The sequence below is a fragment of the Canis aureus genome, chromosome 4, assembly GCF_053574225.1.
Source record: "Canis aureus isolate CA01 chromosome 4, VMU_Caureus_v.1.0, whole genome shotgun sequence".
In the NCBI taxonomy this organism is placed as follows: domain Eukaryota; kingdom Metazoa; phylum Chordata; class Mammalia; order Carnivora; family Canidae; genus Canis; species Canis aureus.
In genome coordinates this window covers 64,237,646-64,256,861 of record NC_135614.1, presented here as the reverse complement: position 1 = coordinate 64,256,861, position 19,216 = coordinate 64,237,646, and the positions used below count along the sequence as shown (strand labels likewise).

Below are 19,216 nucleotides of genomic sequence, written 5' to 3'. Positions count from 1 at the left end.
ATTTTTAACTCCAGGATAAATTTAGGTGAATCATTAAGGTTTAGTGGAAGTTTGGAAAGGCCAAATGGAGGTGGGGAGGAGTCAAATACATTTTAAATTTTCTTTTTTTTTTTTTTTTCCATTTCAAAATTTCTACATTGGATTTTTGGAAAATGGGTAGCCATTCAGAGACAAATTTACAGGAAAGGAAAATAAGTTTTACCAGGAAGTTTTTAAGTATGGTTTTAGACAGCTTGAGTAATGTCTGGATAGTTGGAAACCTGAAATGGAATACAGATAAAAGGGAGAAGTTAATACATTAGTGGAAATGTTTAGAGAGTGAGAACTGGTTTTGGTTTCCACTTGTAACCCTGTGCATTGCCCAGAAATTCGCACTAGGCCTTAAACATAAATAATATACATTCAAAGATTATTTGTTGGCTGAACAAATAATCTAGTTTAACTCCCTGTTATCATTAATGAAAAACATTTGTTCACTGTTGGTGGGAATGAAAATTGATGCAGCCACTTTGGAAAGGGGCAAGTATAGAGGTTCCTCAGAAAATTAAAACTAGAACCACCATATGATCTAGCATCCCATGTCTGGGTAAATATCCAAAGTAGTGGGAATCAGAATCTTGAAGAGATAGCTGCACTCCCATGTTCACTGCAACATTATTCACAATAAGCAAGACTTGAAAGCAATCTAAATGTCCACTGATGGATGAACAGATTTTAAAAATGGGTCACACACATACAATCAAATATTATCCAGCCTTAAAAAAGAAGATCTTGCCATTTGAGACAACATGGATGAACCTGGAGGCCATTTTGCTGCATGAGATAAGCCAGATACAGAAACAATTCTACATGATCTCACTCATATAAGAAATCTAAAATAATCAAAGTCATAGAATGTAGAAAGTAGAGTGATGACTACCATGGGCTGGGGGAAGGGAAAACAAGGAAGTATTAATCAAAGGCTATAAAGCTTTAGTTATGCAAGTTGAATGAGTACTGGAGATTTACCATACAGCATAGTGCCTGTAGTTAACAATACTGTATTGTATATTTAAAAATTTACTAAGAAAGTAGATCTTATGTTAAGTGTTCTTATCATGAAGTAATAATAATGATAATAACTAAAGAGGTTTGGAGGAAACTTTTAGAGGCAACAGATAGGTTTATGGCATAGACTGTGGTGATGGTTTTACAGGTGCATGCTTATCTCCAAACTCATCAAGTTGTATACACTGTGTACAACTTTTAATATCAATCATAATTCAATAAAGTATTTTTTGCTTTTTGTAAGTGACTTCCAAAGACAAATGTTAACTACGCAGGACCAGAGCTGAAAATAGAAGTCGTGTCTCTCCACTCTGTTACTTTTTTTCTTAATTAGAACTATGTTAAAAAATAAATGCTGATAACTGTCTTTGCAGCTTTCAACTTTACATATTAGTGTACATGTGAAAATTTGTGAGCATTTGAATGCATAAGGATGTCAGATAATTTAATTCCATTTTGACATTCCATATTTATAATGATTTTATATAAAAGGTGTGAAAAGTCAGAACAGCAAAAGCAATGTGGCCAACTGAATTTAAAAGTAAGCAAACTGGGAAGCCTGGGTGGCTCAGCAGTTTAGCGCTGCCTTCAGCCCAGGGCCTGATCCTGGAGACCTGGGATCAAGTCCCACGTCAGGTTCCCTGTGTGGAGCCTGCTTCTTTCTCTGTTATGTCTCTGCCTTTCTCTCTCTCTCTCTTTCTCTCTCTCTCTGTCTCTCATGAATAAGTAAATAAAATCTTTAAAATAAATAAATAAATAAATAAATAAATAAATAAATAAATAAATGTAAGCAAACTACAAAAATCTAAACGTCCAAACCTTTAAAGATGGCATCATAGCAGCATATTGTTCTAAAGAGGTCCAGGCACTTGTAATGTAAAATAAATTTTATAAACATGTTTGGATATTCTGTGTTTATAAAATCAAATAGTCCATTAAGAAATGGACTACGGAGTAATTGACATATCCGGGAGAACATGGATTTTGTTACTCAGTTTTTCTCCAGAGTTGGGCACCTTTATAAATCATATTTGCTACTCAGCTTTTGGAAACCCATCAACCTCAGATTTTTAAAAAATCACCCTGACCCATACTACATCTTGGCTAAAGACTGCCTAAAGAAGTACTTGTTGGTCCACTACAAGTGCAATCTGTGCATTTGAAAAGGATTACTTTCATTCTTTGGAAAGAATTAGAAGTTAACAGAAAAGGTGGCCTTATGCCCCCCTTTACTTTTCAGAAGTTTACGGTGAAGTGCAACTTACTTTATATCTCTGGCTCAGAAACCACATGTTTTCTCAGGAGTACAACACATTATACCTCTGATTAAGATCAGCCGTTGTTCATTATGGCTAGCATGAGCTGAAATATCCAAGTAATTGCACTGTGGTTTGGAAAAATTCACAAAGAACACAATTAGTTTAGTAATTTTTCTTTGAAGAGAAGAAACTTAAATGTGCTCAGCATTACACAAGCTTTCCAGATTTAGTGGTAATCACCAGTATGGCAAAGTTTCTGCCAAATGGGAAAATATGAGATTCTCAAGGCTTTCCATTCTGCGGCTCCTTTGCCTCATTCTTTTTAATATGTGCATCAACCCTTTTAAAAAAAATATTTTTATTTACTTGTTCATGGGAGACACAGAGAGAGAGGCAGAGACACAGGCAGAGGGAGAAGCAGGCTTCCCACAGGGAGCCTGATGTGAGACTCAATCCCAGGACCCTGGGATCACGATCTGAGCCAAAGGCAGACACTCAGCCACTGAGCCACCCAGGCGTCCCAGTGCATCAACCCTTTTAACTGCTGTTTCCCAAGCCAATCTTGGGGGCTTCAGTGACTTCAGTGGGCCTGCCTTTTGTAGGTTTCATGATGCAGATGCCTCCCTAGTCAATCCTCCACCTAATATATATATCAAAATATGTTGGCTTCACACCTTTTCCCTAGAGGATCCTGCTTTATGCCAAGTAAGGTTTACTAGCAAACTCATGTGATTGATGCTCTGTTTCCAATGATGTATGTTTTAAGTAAAGGCTATTCAAGCTTGGGGTAAAAAGACTTTTCAAAGGTTCTATCATATATTCTCTTACAATCTTAATATAATATTTATTTTCCATTGTGTATAATATCTTTTGAAGTTGAAATTTCCTCCTTACTAAACTTGTCATTTCTTTGGCTCACCTCATTTCCACCCCTATACCTTGCATGACTGAAAGCACTGAAGCTAATGGAGCCACTATAAAACTTCATTCTCCAAGATGACCAAACACTCCATTCATTAAAAAAAAAAAAAAAAAAAAAAAAAGGCTGGCGGGTGTACTTGGCATCTGATAATGACTTTGGCTTGGACATCAGAAAGAGTTAGGTGAAAAGAGTGTTCATGAAGTGATATAAATATGAGAAAACAATCTCTAGAAAAATATCTTTTATAGAGGAAAAAACATAAATACGAAGCAGAGAAGTAACAGACCAGCTACTCTTCAAATAAGTAAAATAATGGTCATAGTGACAAGAATGACTATTATGAATAGCAAACATTTCTCAGGTTACTAAATTTTATTATGACTGGAGCTTTTTTCCATGGAAAAGAACAGTATAGAATTAACTTTTAGAATGAGTGAATGAGAATCAGAATTAGTCATTTTAGAATGAATGTAGAGAGAATCATAATTAGCCATTATAGAATGAATGTAGAAAAAAATATTTCTTTCACCTTGATGATCTTGGAGTTCATCGGGTATTTCTCTAGAGATCAGTAATGAGATCTAGAAGATTCTTTAATCCTCTTAATCTGCACACAAATCATTGCAATAATGCCATCGAAAAAGCCAAAATCTAATAGAAATAAAATGTAATGAGGTAAAGGAAACTTGCATTACAATTTGAAACAACAATAACCCATAGTTCGTGACATAATGTGCCTTGGCTCTTCATAGTGACCCTGTGGGTTTAGGTAGATATGATTGTTACCATCCTCATTTTCTAGACAGGAAACTGGGACTCAGAGAATGAACTGCCAAAGGTTTAATACAGCAAGTATGCGTCAGGGCCAGGACGTGGAACACCAGCCTTCTGACTTTCAGCCAATTCTGTCCTGTAACAACAAGGATTCTCTGGAACCTTGACCTGTGGAAATGCCTCCTGTGTCACTCAAAGGCATATATAGCATTTGGTTTATGCAAAATATTCAGCCTCTAAGATGGGAAAAAAGACTTCACGATTAGGACCTTTTTAGCTGGTCACATGAGTCATGAATTCCCAGGACTGTCTTATTCAGATTCTTAGAGTATTAGATGCAATCATTAATTCATTCACTTAGTAAATACAGAATACCTATTTTGTTTCTGCCTATTTTGTTATAGGCATTAAGGGTATATGAGTGAAACGAAATAGATGAAAACTCCTGCTAATGTGAAGGTTGTATTTTACTGGGAAAGGAGAGAACAAAAAATAAATAAACGTAATAAACAGGTAGGTTATATCAAATGTCAGGATGTGATAAGTTTCTGAGAAAAAATAGAGCAAGATAATGGGGATTGAGAATGCTGGAGATTCCTGAAATTCCATAAACACTATGCTGATACTTTTCTAGGATCTTGTTATTTTTATGCAACTTGGGAAAAGTGAGACCTACTCAGATTAAGTGGTAAATATATGTACTTTCAGAGCTGCAAGCTTGATGTCAAAACAAATAGCTCCTAGGAAAATACACAAAATCATCTTAGATCATATTCCTGCTAACTGATTCTTTACCACTCATCACAACTCTCATGCTCCCTGTCTTGACCCTGGCCTGCTAAACTACCACTTTCTGAGCTCTCACACCTCAGGGCTTACTTATCCAGAATACACATTAGGCCATGGTTCCAGTTGCTATTTCAGGTTATTTCCAGTGATCACCATACAGTAGGGGTTTCTATTGCCCTAGAAATCAAATATAAACTACAGAGCCTTTCCTTTAAAGTCTGCTGTGTGCCACTCAACCTTCCTGCTCCAATTTACAGAAGCTCTACACTGTGTTCCCAACACCTGTACCGCCTCATCATCCTCATTTTCAGCACTTGCTCTTCTGTTTCCACTTTTTTCCTAGGATATCCACTATCTCTCTTCTCTCCTGTTTTAGAATTCACAATAACTTTACTATTAACATGCCATTCAGAACTTACTTTTCATCAATTATCCTAAATTCTCCCCAGTTAGTGGTACATGTTTTCTAAACTAATAAGTATTCTTCTACACACTTACAATTGGTCTATTTGGATGATGGAATCTTAAAATTGGAAGGATCTTTGGAGGCCTAGCTCACATCTACAGCAGTAACAACCTCCAAAACATCCCTGACCTCATTTTGGACTGAGGGCTGCCTCACTGGCCTATGTATGCCCTGTCGGATTAAATCTTCATTAAATCTCCACAAGCCCACCACTCAACTGCCTCTCTACCTAAATCTCATGAGATGACTATTGATACTATTTTCAAAGAAGGAAGGAAGGAAGTTGAGAAAGGAAAGAGGGGAGGAACAGGGGCAGGCAGAGGGAGGGGCCCTAGATGAAAACTTTATCCTCCCTTCTTGTTTCAGTTAGCTCTTGATATATAGCAAATCATCTCAAAATCTAGTGAGTCAAAACAGTATTTTTTATTATTTCTCAAGATTTTGAGGGTTGGATTGGTGTTCCCCTGCTACATGGGGAACTGCACGAATACTCATCTGGTACCTCACTTGAGGCTGGAGGGTCTAAGATAGTTTAACTCACATGCCTGGCAGTTCATGCAGTTGGCTCAGCATTGCTTCTCCTCCACGTGGCCTGTCGTCTTCCATCAGGCTAGATTGGGCTACATCACAGCATGTGATCTCAGATTTCCAAAAAGGATGAAATGGAATCTGTAATGCTTTTTTTTTTTAATTTTTGAAGCATAGTTGACATACAATGTTACATTAGCTCCAGGTGTACAGTGTATTGATTTGACAATTCTACACATTACTCAAGCCTCAGGAGTCACAGTGCCATTTCTGCTGCCTTCTATTTATCAATTAAGTCCCAGTTTCAACAGGAGGAAAAACAGATTTTGCCTTGGTGAAGGACATTGAAGGACAAGTTCACATTACAAAGAATGCAAAAAATTCCAAAGCATCTACTACAGTTTCTAACCTCTGTAAACTGGGTCATCCAGATTAAGGAATCAGCCTAGGGAATCAGTGGCCTTTCCTCACGTCTAAGGCAAATTTGTCCTTCTCGATCCATCCCGTCGATCAGCTCATGGGTTCTACTCTCTCTTCTGTATAATATTTACCTTTCTCTTGTTACTAGTTCTTTCTTAACATCATTTATCCAATACAGATGCTTTCCATAATAAATTTAAACTTACCTCAAACCGTTAATGGTTTGCCTGAAAAAAACAAAAGGCCCACACACAATGCCATGGCCCATCTCCTTCATTCTTAGCCAAACTTATATATATACATATATATATATATATATTTTACTACCTTTCTGTAAACTATCTTAACTATAATATCTATAAGTATTTACTTATTTATTTATTTATTGAAGTTTGATTTGCAAACATACAGTATGCAGTGCTCATCCTGTCAAGTGCCCTCCTCAGTGCCTGTCACCCAATTACCCCATCCCCCTGCCTGCCTCCCAAACTTCTTGAAGTCTGCTCATGGCTCCCATTTTTTTATATTCTTCCCTCTTTGGCTTTTGAGATACTACTGTTTCCTGATTCTCTCTCCTTCTTTGGACACTCCTACCAGTTTTCTTCCTTTGCTCATTAAAATCTTAAGTGTTACTTTTTCCTTCAGCTCTCTTCTTACTTTGTACCTTCTTCAGGCAGTAGTATTTACTCTTAGGGCCTTAGCCATGCTTGAAGCATGCTCATATATGTTCCACATGGTTTCTGAGATGATCAGCAGCAAGGCTGAGCCCAGAGGCCTACCGAAGTAACCCATTATCAGTGCACTCTATTGGCCTTTCTTCCATCCCTCTATCACTTTTCCCACCTCCACATTTGTGCGTGCTTGAAATTGCCTCCCCTAAATCTACCTGCAACCAAAGTTCTTGTCTAGGGTCTGCTTTTGGGGAAACCCAAACTAAGACAGCTTATATTCTATTTGTAGAATTGGTTCTCCCTTCCTCTCCACTTCTTAAATTCAGATCCTCCTCTCTCATCTAGGTCTAGAAACTGTTACCTTCACTATCTGAGTCTAATTTGCCCCTTTCCCCAATTTATTCGTGACACTGCAAGAAAATAAGTTTCATAAAGCATTTGATCATATCATATCCCTCTTTAAAAGCATTGGTGGTTCTCGACTCTCCCCTCCCTAAAAATCTGAAATTCTTATATTGGACTATAGGAAAATTCATAATCTGGACCCTGTTTAGCTTGACAGGCTCGATTTCTACTCCAGCTACCCTGAGCTACTTGAACTTATTAAAAGAGTTGTTTCTTCTTGCTTCTTAGACCTTGGTGAAGTTGCACCAAGTTCTGACCTGTTTGGTATTATAATAGTCCTTTTATAGTTCTGCTTCCCCCCTAAGTTTTAAGCCACCTAAAAAAATTGTGGTTTATTCATTTCATATTCCCAGGGCCTGCTGTACATGCTGGGCTTGTAGAATGTTCTTACTAAACATTAATCAATCTATCCAGCCTCCACTTAAATACTTTCCATAATAGTAGGCTCACTACCTTTCTGTAAACTATCTTAACTATAGAACCAATTTAATCAATCACAGTACAAAATTCTTCGAAAACGTTGAGGAAAGAATAATAACCATAAATTCCTTAATATAATTTGTTTTTTGATGAACTCTCATTTAATCTAAGTTTTGCATAGATATACTGGTTCTGTTTTACAAATGAAGAAACTAAGGCAGAGGGTAAGTAACTTGTCCTAAATCATACAACTAAGTAAGTGACAAAACCGTGATTTGAATGCATGAAGTCTGGCTCCAAAGTTCATGTTATATTTGATGGAAAGAATTAAATTACTTAGTATAAAAAGCACTTAGGACAGTATATGGCATAAGGTATAGATTTAATAAGTGCCAGCTATTATTGTCATTGCCATTATGATGAGTACATTCAATATAATTTGGTATCGTTCACTTTGAATTGTCATAGGTTTTCACTAAATGAGGGAGATTTTTGTTTGAATTAGATCATAAATAATTTTTAATACCACCATCCAATCGTATTAACTATTGTTTTTTATGACTGCAATATTCTTTTTTTTTGACTGCAATATTCTATAGAATGGCCCTGCAATAATTAGTTCTTGCTGTTGACTATATTTCTTTTAATTTTTCATATTATATATAACACTATGGGCATTATTTTTATGCATTAAGCTTTTTCTCTTAAATTAGGCCATTTTTTTTAGGATGGATTTCCAGAAATAAGAGTTATGTATTAAAAAGTCTAAACATTTTTATGGTTATTTATGCATATCAAAAATGACTTTACAAGGGCATTATGTCATAGCTATGTTTTAGGGAGTCTGTTCAACAATTCAATACTTGTAATTGTTATAAAACCTTCACATTAATACTAGCTTTACCCAAAGAATTTACACAAAATAAATCCCATCCCTTTTCAATATGACAGATTTTCAAATATTTAGATTTTTAAAATTTTCTTTCTTTTTTAAATATTTTACTTAAATACAATTTTATATATATATTTTTAATATATGCCTTCAACACCTTCATTCCAATGGAACCTCTCAGCGTCATTCAGATTTTTTTCCTTTTCTAAACATCCCCAACTTTCCCTCAAGCATCTCTGGTCTGACAAAAGTATCAGGTGCTTAACCATCTGAGTCATAATTCCTAAATACATTCCGTTGTGCCTATGTCCCTCTTAATTTGGAGATTACAGACATGGCCTGTAGTCTAGAGCACACAGGGTCACTTTCCTTGACCAGGGCATCTCTTTCCAGCAGTGCAGCCTAAGGACACATTAGCATTTTATGTACTAAAAAACACTGTTGGCTCATGTTTACTTGCTATCAGCAAATCCCCCATGTCTTTTTTTACATGAACTCCTATTAAGTCAGGTTGCCCACATCCTGATGTCAGTAATAGTATTCAAATAGAAGTTTTTTTTTTTACATAGGTCCATATTAAATTTTAACTGGTTTATTAAGTTTCTTGTTCCAGAATGTTGAGATACTTCTGATTTCCCAAATATATTGATTAATTTGATACATTCCTTTATGCTTTCTGCGTCTTCACAAAAGTCATAAACAAAGATATAGGCTAAGACAATCCCAATAAGTACAGTCTTATGGTACAAAATTCAAGTCCTTTGGTTGACAGTAATCAGCATCTTTGTATATAAGTTTTCAGCCAGCAGTAAATCAATAGCTGTGAATCCACCCAAATGCCTTAACACTCAACCACATTCATCCACCTTATTCCCAAAGATATCACAGGGGACCTTGTTAAATGGCTTCCTAGGACTAAAATAAGTCATGACTATATTTTTCATTAATTATTATTAAACTCATTCTATAATTCTGTCTAAAAAGATATTAAGTGATTTTAACCTGGGTCTCATGAATATCCCTATTTTCTAAGTGCTTACAAACTAGTCTATACTAAGATTAAATCTTATGATAATAAAATGTTTATGTTTGCTAACTTTTCTATGCAATTATCAGTTCCTCATAGGAAAAAATCATTTATACTTCCATGTGTTTTGTAAACTAACACAGCAGGCTTAACCAATAATTATTATTTCAGCCCCCAAGTAAAAAATATAATAAAGAAATGTTTAATACAATAAATAAAATATTCTGAAATCCTCTATATATTTTATGGCTCTTTAATGCAAATCAATCTGCAATTTGAAGATACTCAGCTTATTTTGAATAACATTCCATTACTAACAGAGAGGGACTGTCTGATGATGTCTACTGTTATTGCCTTAGAACTAGTCATAAAATAACTAAAATAAAATGTTTCCTTTTCTTCAAAAGTGTTAATTGAGTTATTTAACTTCCAGGGTGCTAATTGGTTCCCCTTTAGTTGGTCAACCCAAGAACAAAACTGGAGATGTCTATAAGTGTCCAGTTGGGAGAGGCAAACCATTACCTTGCATAAAGTTGGATCTACCAGGTATGTAAAATCAAAATGTTAAAGTCTAATCCTAAATTATACTCAGTATTCTCATTAAAAATAAATCTTAACTCAAAAAAATATTACAAGAATCTATAAACATTCTTCAGTTCTTACCATCCATGTTCACATAAAATAACATTTTGATTCTGTCTGCCCTTTATTTGCTTCAGAATTCAGGATAAAATATCCATAGATTTAGAAATAAAAAACCTTTCCAAATAACCCCACCCATTACATTGCCTCCACAAAATTTAACTGTTTATTTTTTTTTAAAGAATTTACCACAGGAGGGATCCCTGGGTGGCGCAGCGGTTTGGTGCCTGCCTTTGGCCCAGGGCGCGATCCTGGAGACCCGGGATCGAATCCCATATCAGGCTCCCGGTGCATGGAGCCTGCTTCTCCCTCGGCCTATGTCTCTGCCTCTCTCTCTCTCTCTCTCTCTCTCTCTCTGCGACTATCATAAATAAATAAAAATTAAAAAAAAAAGAATTTACCACAGGAATTGTAATACAAGAATTCTTTTAAAGAGAATAGCACAAGGTAAACTTTGATAGAAATGAATCTGTTTGATAGAAATATCACTAATATTAGAATATGACTAGAAAATTCCTACTAGAACTATCCAATAATTAGAATCCTATTGGTCTTCTATACAGTATTAAATACCATTAAATTAACATATACTTTATAGGTTTATTTCAAATGTATTTTTCAGTTCTCTGTTTTTCAATTTCCTATTTGTTTATTATGAACATTTTTCCTTTATGTTTATGGGCATAGTTACAATAGCTGCTTTAATATCCTTGCCTGATAATTACAACATCTGGAGTATCTCAGCATCACTTTCCATTTATTACCTTTCTCTTGAGGTTGAGTCACATTTTCCTGTTTTATCTTGTGTTTAGTAATTTTGGATTGTATCCTGGATTATACTTTTGAGTTACAAGCATGAAGATTCTAGATCTTTTATGTGTCTTTGAATAGTCTTAACTTTTTGTTTTAGGAGACAGTTTACTTGGCTGAACTCAATTTCCAAACTTCAGTAGGAAGCAGTTAAAATCTCTATTCACTTCTTCTGGTTGTAGCTGAGCTGTTTGAAGTTTACTCTGCACATATACAGTTCAAGTCCTTCAGATATTTGGACAGAATATACATGTATATGTTAGAACTCTCTTTTTGTGGCTCTACTTTCCAAGATATACCCCCTCACTTTGTAGATGCTATCATTACCCCAATTTCTATCCTTTGTTTCTTTAGAACAGTTAAGACTTTGAGTTTTATTTCAAATTTAGCCACTGATGAAGGCCCTCCCTTGGGAGAAAACAAACATGTAGACAGGAAATTCACCCAATACTAATCTCCTCTTACAAGTACAGACTTTCCCCGTGCCCCCAGTTTCTGTTTTTGGTTGCTTTCTAGGGTCTTCAGATGGTTGTTTCATTTTTTTCTCCTTTCCCTAGAGTTATGGTTGTTATTTGCAAAAGACTTGCTCTGATAGGAGCTACTCTTTCATTATTGGAAACTTTAATAGCATTTTAACATTAGCAAGGAGATTTTTAACTATACCAACAACAGTGAAGTTTCTTCTGCTATAGTCCCTAGTGTCCCAAGAATGCTCATTCTGGATCAACCCTAGTACAAAAAATCTAATCCAGATTATTCAAGACCAGTGTAGATAATAGCCCAGTTCCAGGTGCTTTCAAGGAAAACCAGACTAAATTCTGGGACCAAGACCATTGCTCAAACTAGGAAGGCAGCATGACCATTCAGGAATCTCTGCTTCCATTCCCCACTTTAAGCTATAGATGGTCTTAAGGTAGGAAAAACTTCTGGGCATGAACAGTGAGATAAATCTTTGAACCTGAGATTTGCCACTTTCAAATATTTTATCACTCTGCTAAGCAGAGTTTAGAAGATTTGGATTTTTCCTGTCCAATCTTTTTTTGCTCTTTCCAATATAAATAACTAGAACTTCTTGCCAATTTTGCCAGGTTGGCATGCTTCAAGACCCAGTGTTCCTACCTGGAATATCAAGTGGCGTCCCTTCATTGTATTTCTTATATCCAAACTTCCTGACCACTGCTCAGTCTTCCTCCAGTTTTCTTTGCTAGCCTCATGATGTCCCCATGATGGTGAAAATAATGGTCAAAAACGTATATTTGAGAAGGTTTTTTTTTTTTTTTCCTGCTCTACTGCTCATTTTCCCTCCTATCAGAAATCATCTTTTATCATTGGCCACTTATAACATATAGATATAACATGCAAGGTATGTGTGTAAGTTTATATTATACCTATAATATTATGAGAGTAAATGTTTTGTTTTAGTTAGAAAAAAATGTGTGAAAGGCTATCCCACATTCTCTCATTGCCCCAATAGTTCTGCATTCTTTTACAGTTCAGCAAAACTATTTGAGACAGTTATCCAGACAAAGTTTCTGGGACATAAGCCAAGTTTTCAGCCTTAGCTTATTCATTATATCCTTTAATAATACTTTGAAGACTATTTAGTTGAATCATAGGAAGAATGTGCTATGATATGAGCAAAGCAAATAGAATGTCTTAATGAGAAGACACTTAATTTTACTTCATTTTCCACCCTTATAAAGTTTTGTTCTATTTTTAGTTAATACATCAATTCCCAATGTCACGGAAGTAAAGGAGAACATGACATTTGGATCAACTTTAGTCACCAACCCAAATGGAGGGTTTCTGGTAAGAAAGCAAAGAGTTGATTAATGAACCAGGAATGCTATCATTATGTCTTTATAAAATCTGTTCTATAATTTTTAATCTTATGGTTTTTAATTTTTTAAAAGGCATGTGGCCCCTTATATGCATATAGATGTGGACATTTGCATTACACAACTGGAATCTGTTCTGATGTCAGCCCCACATTTCAAGTCGTGAACTCCATTGCTCCTGTACGAGGTACACATTTTATGCAATGTTCTTACATGCTTGAAAAGTGTAAGCAATGAATGAGACATATGTATACACAGGAGCATACCAAAAAGCTTGAAGTATTGTGTCAGCTACCAGCATTACCAATTTAGGTAAATGTTTGCTTTGCCAATATATAACCAAACCGTACTGCTATTTTTGGAGTTGATATTAGTGTAAATAACCTTTAACAGAGTCTTGTTTAAACATCATCACTAAAGCTGTCACATTGTTTTTATTTAAAGAGTGAGTCTCTTTGAAGAGAGTAATCTCATTTGAAGTACACATAGAATGAGAATAGTTACATAAAATTCATATTGAGAAAATTTCCAAAGATAACTCATACAATGTCGATTAAAATTAAGTAGAGATGAGTTTTACTTGATAAGAATTTCAAACCAATTGCTATGGAATGCAACAGTATTTATCACCTTTATTTTTCTAAAACTGTTTTCTGATTATAAAAGCAATGTGTCCACTATGTGGACTATCAGCTTATCTTTTAAAACGAGCTTATTTCAGCCATGAAGACACTTCATACACCTTCGTACTGTCTAAAAAGATAAATTCAAATGTGCGCAATTGACTCCTTTTATTATAGAATGCAGTACCCAGCTGGACATAGTCATAGTGCTGGATGGCTCCAACAGTATTTACCCTTGGGAAAGTGTTACAGCTTTTTTAAATGACCTTCTTGAAAGAATGGATATTGGTCCCAAACAGACACAGGTATGTGACTAAGCATTTTGATTTCTGTTGTTCTAAAGATAAAAATGCATAGATTTTTAATAATAAAAATATTCTGAAAATAAACTAACCAATAAAGCTAATATTCAGGATGAATGTTATATTCTATATCCCTGCTTTTCTCCTGATGAAAAAGACATTACTGGAAGATCCTGTTATTTTCTAAATAGAAAATATTATGAAAGCTGCCATTTCTAATGCTCTTGGAAAATATCCCCTACAAATCTCTGTAAAATCATAATTGATTCTTACTTATAAGGTAACTGTAGCTACCTCTGATAATATCAGAGAAGGGTTTCAGAATCTGTGGAAACTAATCTCACAACCCAAAGAACACCTAACATTACAATCTCCTTTCTCATACTATACAGAGTAAATTTGTGAGTGACCACAAAATATCACTTAAAATCCATTTTTTTCTCATATTTAAGAATTTCTTTTTCTTAATGAGGTTTCACTTCATTTAATGGCAATAAAGGCGATGTGTTTAGAAATAGGTACTCATGGGGAGAAATTTCTAAAAAAACAACTATTCGACTTAACTGTAGCTAAAACATGGGGCATGTGCTCAACTTGTTCTGCTGCAATTTTGATGTTTCTATCCACTAGAACTGTAATTAATTTTCTATTTCTATAGTGAAAGTCCTAATAGAGGAGCTATTCTCCCAGCCACCAGCAGAACTCTAGCCTGCGGGGTGAGATATATGGAGTCCTAGGTCTTTCTTAAAAGGAACAATTACTCTATTCAGAGGAATGGGCTCAACCCTTAGGGTGCAGATGCTACTAGCAAATGCGAGGGAAATGAGGCAGAAGAGTCAGGTCACATTTACTCAGTTCCAGGACCCCATTCCACAGAGGAGAAAATTTCAGAATGCAACCCTGCACACAGTCATTTGTGATATCTGCTGATTTCACCGGAGACAATCTTCTTCGTAGGGAGAAGCTCCCTAAATGGCTGAATTTTTCTGTCACATTTTGCCTGTATAATTCATTGTGGAATCTAGTCATACTTCTTAATTCATTTACTCAAATATTTTTCCTGAGGGTTTACAGTGTACCAGGCTCTGTGCTAGGGCTGGGATAATTGTAGACAATATGACAGACACCGCCACTGCCCTCATAGGGCTTCTGATAATGAGATGTTTCTCCAAAAGTAGCTCACAGAATTTCTTTTTCCAAATCCCTGAGGTGCTTGTGCGATGCCCCAGATTTTCAGAATCAGAGTCTCTCAAAGTAGAGCTATAGAGCCTACATTTTAAGTAAGCAAGCTACACGATTCTTAAACATGGTAAAGTTTCAGAAACACAGGACTAATGCATTATTGTATAATGATGTGTATGTGTGTCTGCTGCATCTCTAGATATAGACTTTGTATCACCTTTTTAATCCTTTTTAGTAGCCAGCCAGTGCTTTGACATGACATAGTGGGCCCTTAATAAGACTCTGTGGAATAAATGTGTATGTCATAATTGATGCTTTTAAAAATCTTTCTCTGATAGGTGGACACTTAATGAGACACTATTTCTACAACTGGCATTTTAATATTCTTTTAAGTATATTACTTTATACTCTGGGCTTTAGTGTTTAGTATTTTCTAATCTTTTTCTATTTTGGCTTAAGTTGTATTCATGACTATTTTGTAAGTAATTCTCTAAATGAAATGGATCAGAAAGGACATATTTACTAAACCATCAATTTTGCTAAACTGTATTTAACAGGGTTTTAAATGTTTACATGCGTAACATGTAACATTTAAACAAGTTAAATGTAACGCATTTAAACTCCCTTTAAAATTTGACCTTCTTTGGATTCAGAATGGAAATTTATTCATAGAAATTTTGGAAAAATACTTCCTCTTCAAAGAAAATGTGTATGGTTGTCTTTCATGTGGTATTACAGTAATTCTCTCCAAAAACATAAACAATTTATTTTAACAACCATTTTTTTCCCTGACTGGTTGTAACAATTTAAATAAGTTTGGTTTTTTTGTCTTTTTCTTTTTGCTTGTTTTCAATTAGAGCACCCAGTTCTGCCCTAAGATTGGCAGAATTTCCTTCTGGAATTTTTCCTCCCAAGTATTTATCCTTGCTGCCTTCATTCCTGAAAGGGGGATATATAAACATAAATTGTGAGAGAGACTACAGATAGGAAGCTAAGAGCTGGATGGGAAACTCAGAGTCCTCAACCACATCAAGGGCATAAAGGTATTAAGAATGGAGTTAAGAGGATTTATGAAGATTTCTCTGTAAAAAGAGCCTAGTGAGAAAGGCTTCAGTGGGATCATACAGTGAGCTTGGTGTGTCCACTGAGGTTGGGACACACAGTTGACTAGAGTCTGACTCCTGCCCGAAATACCTAACCGGCCAGATAACAGCTAACCAGCTCCTGACAGGCAATCAGATGAGAGGAAGCCACAGTCGAATTGGCCTGCAGGCCCAGGGTCAGTCGTCAGTACAAAGAATGTGTATGTTTACGAATTATCACAGAATCATGCTAGGTCCTGTCCATGGACTTCCCTTAAGGTGAGCAGAGGCTTCTGCACAGAAAGTCAGAAGACATCCCTGATATCCAGGGACAGCAATAGTGAAATGTATTCACCCAGACAAGGTTGCAGGTAAAGGGACATCTGCAGAGAATCCACAAGAAGGCTGTTAGCACTGGATCCATCTCAAGATAGCACCAGTCAAGTAAGAATTCCTGTATCCTTTATTCATCTTCCCTCCCCCTGTCCCTGTGGAGGTCAGAAACTACAGTTAACAAGCAAGGGAAGATAAGAAGATAAGTAAAGAAACAAAGAAAGAAACAACTAGTTGTTCCCCTTTCTCAACTGCATGCTTCTCACCCACTGTAAGCCTTACTTAGTAAGGGAAGGAGAGAAGATTTAACTGTAAATCAACTTTGATATTTTGTCTTCTTGATTTTGTTTTAATTTAAGTTGAACCCCATGAAATTGTTGCTGTATGATAATTTTGTTGACCTACAAATACAGCAGTTTCTGTGGTACAACCTAAATTCAAATACATTTGACCCTAGGACAATGTGAAGGTTAGAGACAATGACTTTCTGAAGAGTTAAAAATCTGCATATAACTTTTGATTCCCTGAGAACTTAACTACTCATAGCCTGCTGTTGACTGGAAGCCCTTCCAATAACATAAGCAGTGGATTATCATATATTGTATATGTTATACATGTTATATACTGTATTCTTACAATAAAGTAATCTAGAAAAAAGAAAAGGTTATTAGTAAAATCATAAGCAAGAGAAAACACATCTGTATACTACATTGTATTTACCAAGAAAAAAAAAAAAAAAGTCATGTTATCAGTGGACTGACCCACACAGTTCAAATTTGTGTTGCCTAAAGGTCAATTTTATTGGTCTCTCTTTTTTTTAACAGATCTTTCAAAACAAAGAATAAGACCTTTATCTTTCTATCCAAGGGGAATGGAAAAACTTCACACTAAATAAGTTTTAAAGAGATCATTGGGCCCCAAAAAATTTACATTATGACTATACCGCATGAGTTCTTGTTTACTATATTAATTACAGTTATACACCTAGTAACAACAAGTAAAAATCGAATATGATGGCCTATTCTCTGCAGTCGTAGATTTGTCATTCAGTAACTGCACGTATTGGAAGATAGTTGCAAAGATGTGAGAGTAACTATCAACACAACAAAGAAAAAACCTTCGAAAGGAAGGAAGGGGGGAAGGAAGGAAAACAAAAAAGCTTGCATTAAGAATGAACTTGTGTAAAAGATATGTCTGGACAGGGCACCTTCTCCATTCCATTTACATTTGGGACCCAAAAAGCAGTGACAAGTGCTTCGAGGAACTTGGGAAATCAAAGAGTTGAGAGCTTCTTGGTGGGTCTGGGCACTCAGGTCTTACAACATTTTTGACATCCACTAGTTAACACGAGAAATGTCACTGGTGAACAGTAGTTCACCAATCTTGTGTCCTCTGTGAGAAGGTAATATCACTCCTTTGTAAGGATGTGGAAATTTGCATCCATGACATCATCTTCAGAAGTTAGGGATGTAACTTGAACCTGCCTAATTTGCCCTTACTGAAGTGCTGAGGTTCTATGATCCATGAAATGATCCAAATTCTCCCTGAGCACATTCACCTTCTCATCCTTCCCAGCTTTGATATTTGACCATGTGACACATTCACGCGTTCAGGCAAACCATGGGAGCTACATGTGTTCCTTAAATCTGAACCTTAACATCATGGTAGGTTCCTATCAAGAGCTCTGAAGCTGTAAGATAGGATTTTTGTGACAATTTTAACTAGTGTAAATTGATTGCATTAAATCGTGGGATTTTTTTTAACCATAGTCTGCCCATGTGTGGAGATGAATAAACGTATGTCTTAATGTAAAAAAAAAAAAAAAAAAAAAAAGAATGAACTTGTGATGAGCACAGAATGATGTATAGAAATGTTGAATCACACCATATTATACATCTGAAACTACTATAACACTGTATGTTAATTAAGTGTAACTAAAATTTAAAAAACTTTGAAAAAATAAGTTTTCTGTATGACAATTAGTATACATTAAGAGAATGCAACACAATTACAAAAAGATCAACTCCAAATAGTTATTCAAAATTTCTTCCATGTTCCTGTGTGGTCCCATTAAGACTTTTGAAAACATAGTGAAAAAATTTTTGTAAACCATTTTTTTTACCCAAGACAGAGTAAAGGCTGTAAAATTGCCTTTTAAAAAAACCACCTATAAAAAAAAAACCTGAAACACTCTGAGCTTGCCATAAAAGATATGATGGTATAAACATTATGGAGGTCTTATTGATCCTCAATACCTAAACATAACATTGCTTTTAATAATAAATGAGAATGATATAAATATGCCAAATACAAGTGCATTACCCTAAATAAAACCAGTAAATTGTGAGGCTTGATATAAAAGTGAAATATACTAATGGAACAATGTCTAGATTGTTGCTATCAAGAGTGTAGAATAACATTAAACCAGCCAAAATGAAAGAGAGAAATTAATTAAATTTTAGGAATATTATTTATCTTTCTTTTTACTGCACATTTTATGGTTATTTCCCTAGAAGCCTTAAATATTAGGCCCGATTCATTGTTTTGAAGTCTGAAAAGAAGCCTGACTGCACCTTGCAGCCATATCCTTGTCAATCAGGCTATAGTTTCTGACAGTGGTATTGTGAATGAGGTGAATCTTCTCTATCAATAGCTACCCGTTCTCCATTTTCCCCCCTTCCTCCATCCATAACTCACCTGAGTTATCCTTCCAAGGTAAAGTTCAGACCATAGCATTTCCCTGGATAAAAGAAATCTCCTATCTTTGCCTGCTGAATAAGATCC

The 19,216-nt window shown here is 35.5% G+C and overlaps 1 protein-coding gene across 1 annotated transcript in view; it reads left to right on the top strand.

Moving 5' to 3' along the window:
• ITGA1 (integrin subunit alpha 1) overlaps nucleotides 1–19,216 on the top strand; it is a 158,156-nt gene that overhangs the window by 58,633 nt on the left and 80,307 nt on the right. The window contains exons 3-6 of the mRNA XM_077896008.1: nucleotides 10,054–10,166; nucleotides 12,793–12,881; nucleotides 12,986–13,097; nucleotides 13,711–13,838. Coding sequence (XP_077752134.1) covers nucleotides 10,054–10,166; nucleotides 12,793–12,881; nucleotides 12,986–13,097; nucleotides 13,711–13,838 — 442 coding nt within the window. The remainder of the gene's footprint in view (nucleotides 1–10,053; nucleotides 10,167–12,792; nucleotides 12,882–12,985; nucleotides 13,098–13,710; nucleotides 13,839–19,216) is intronic.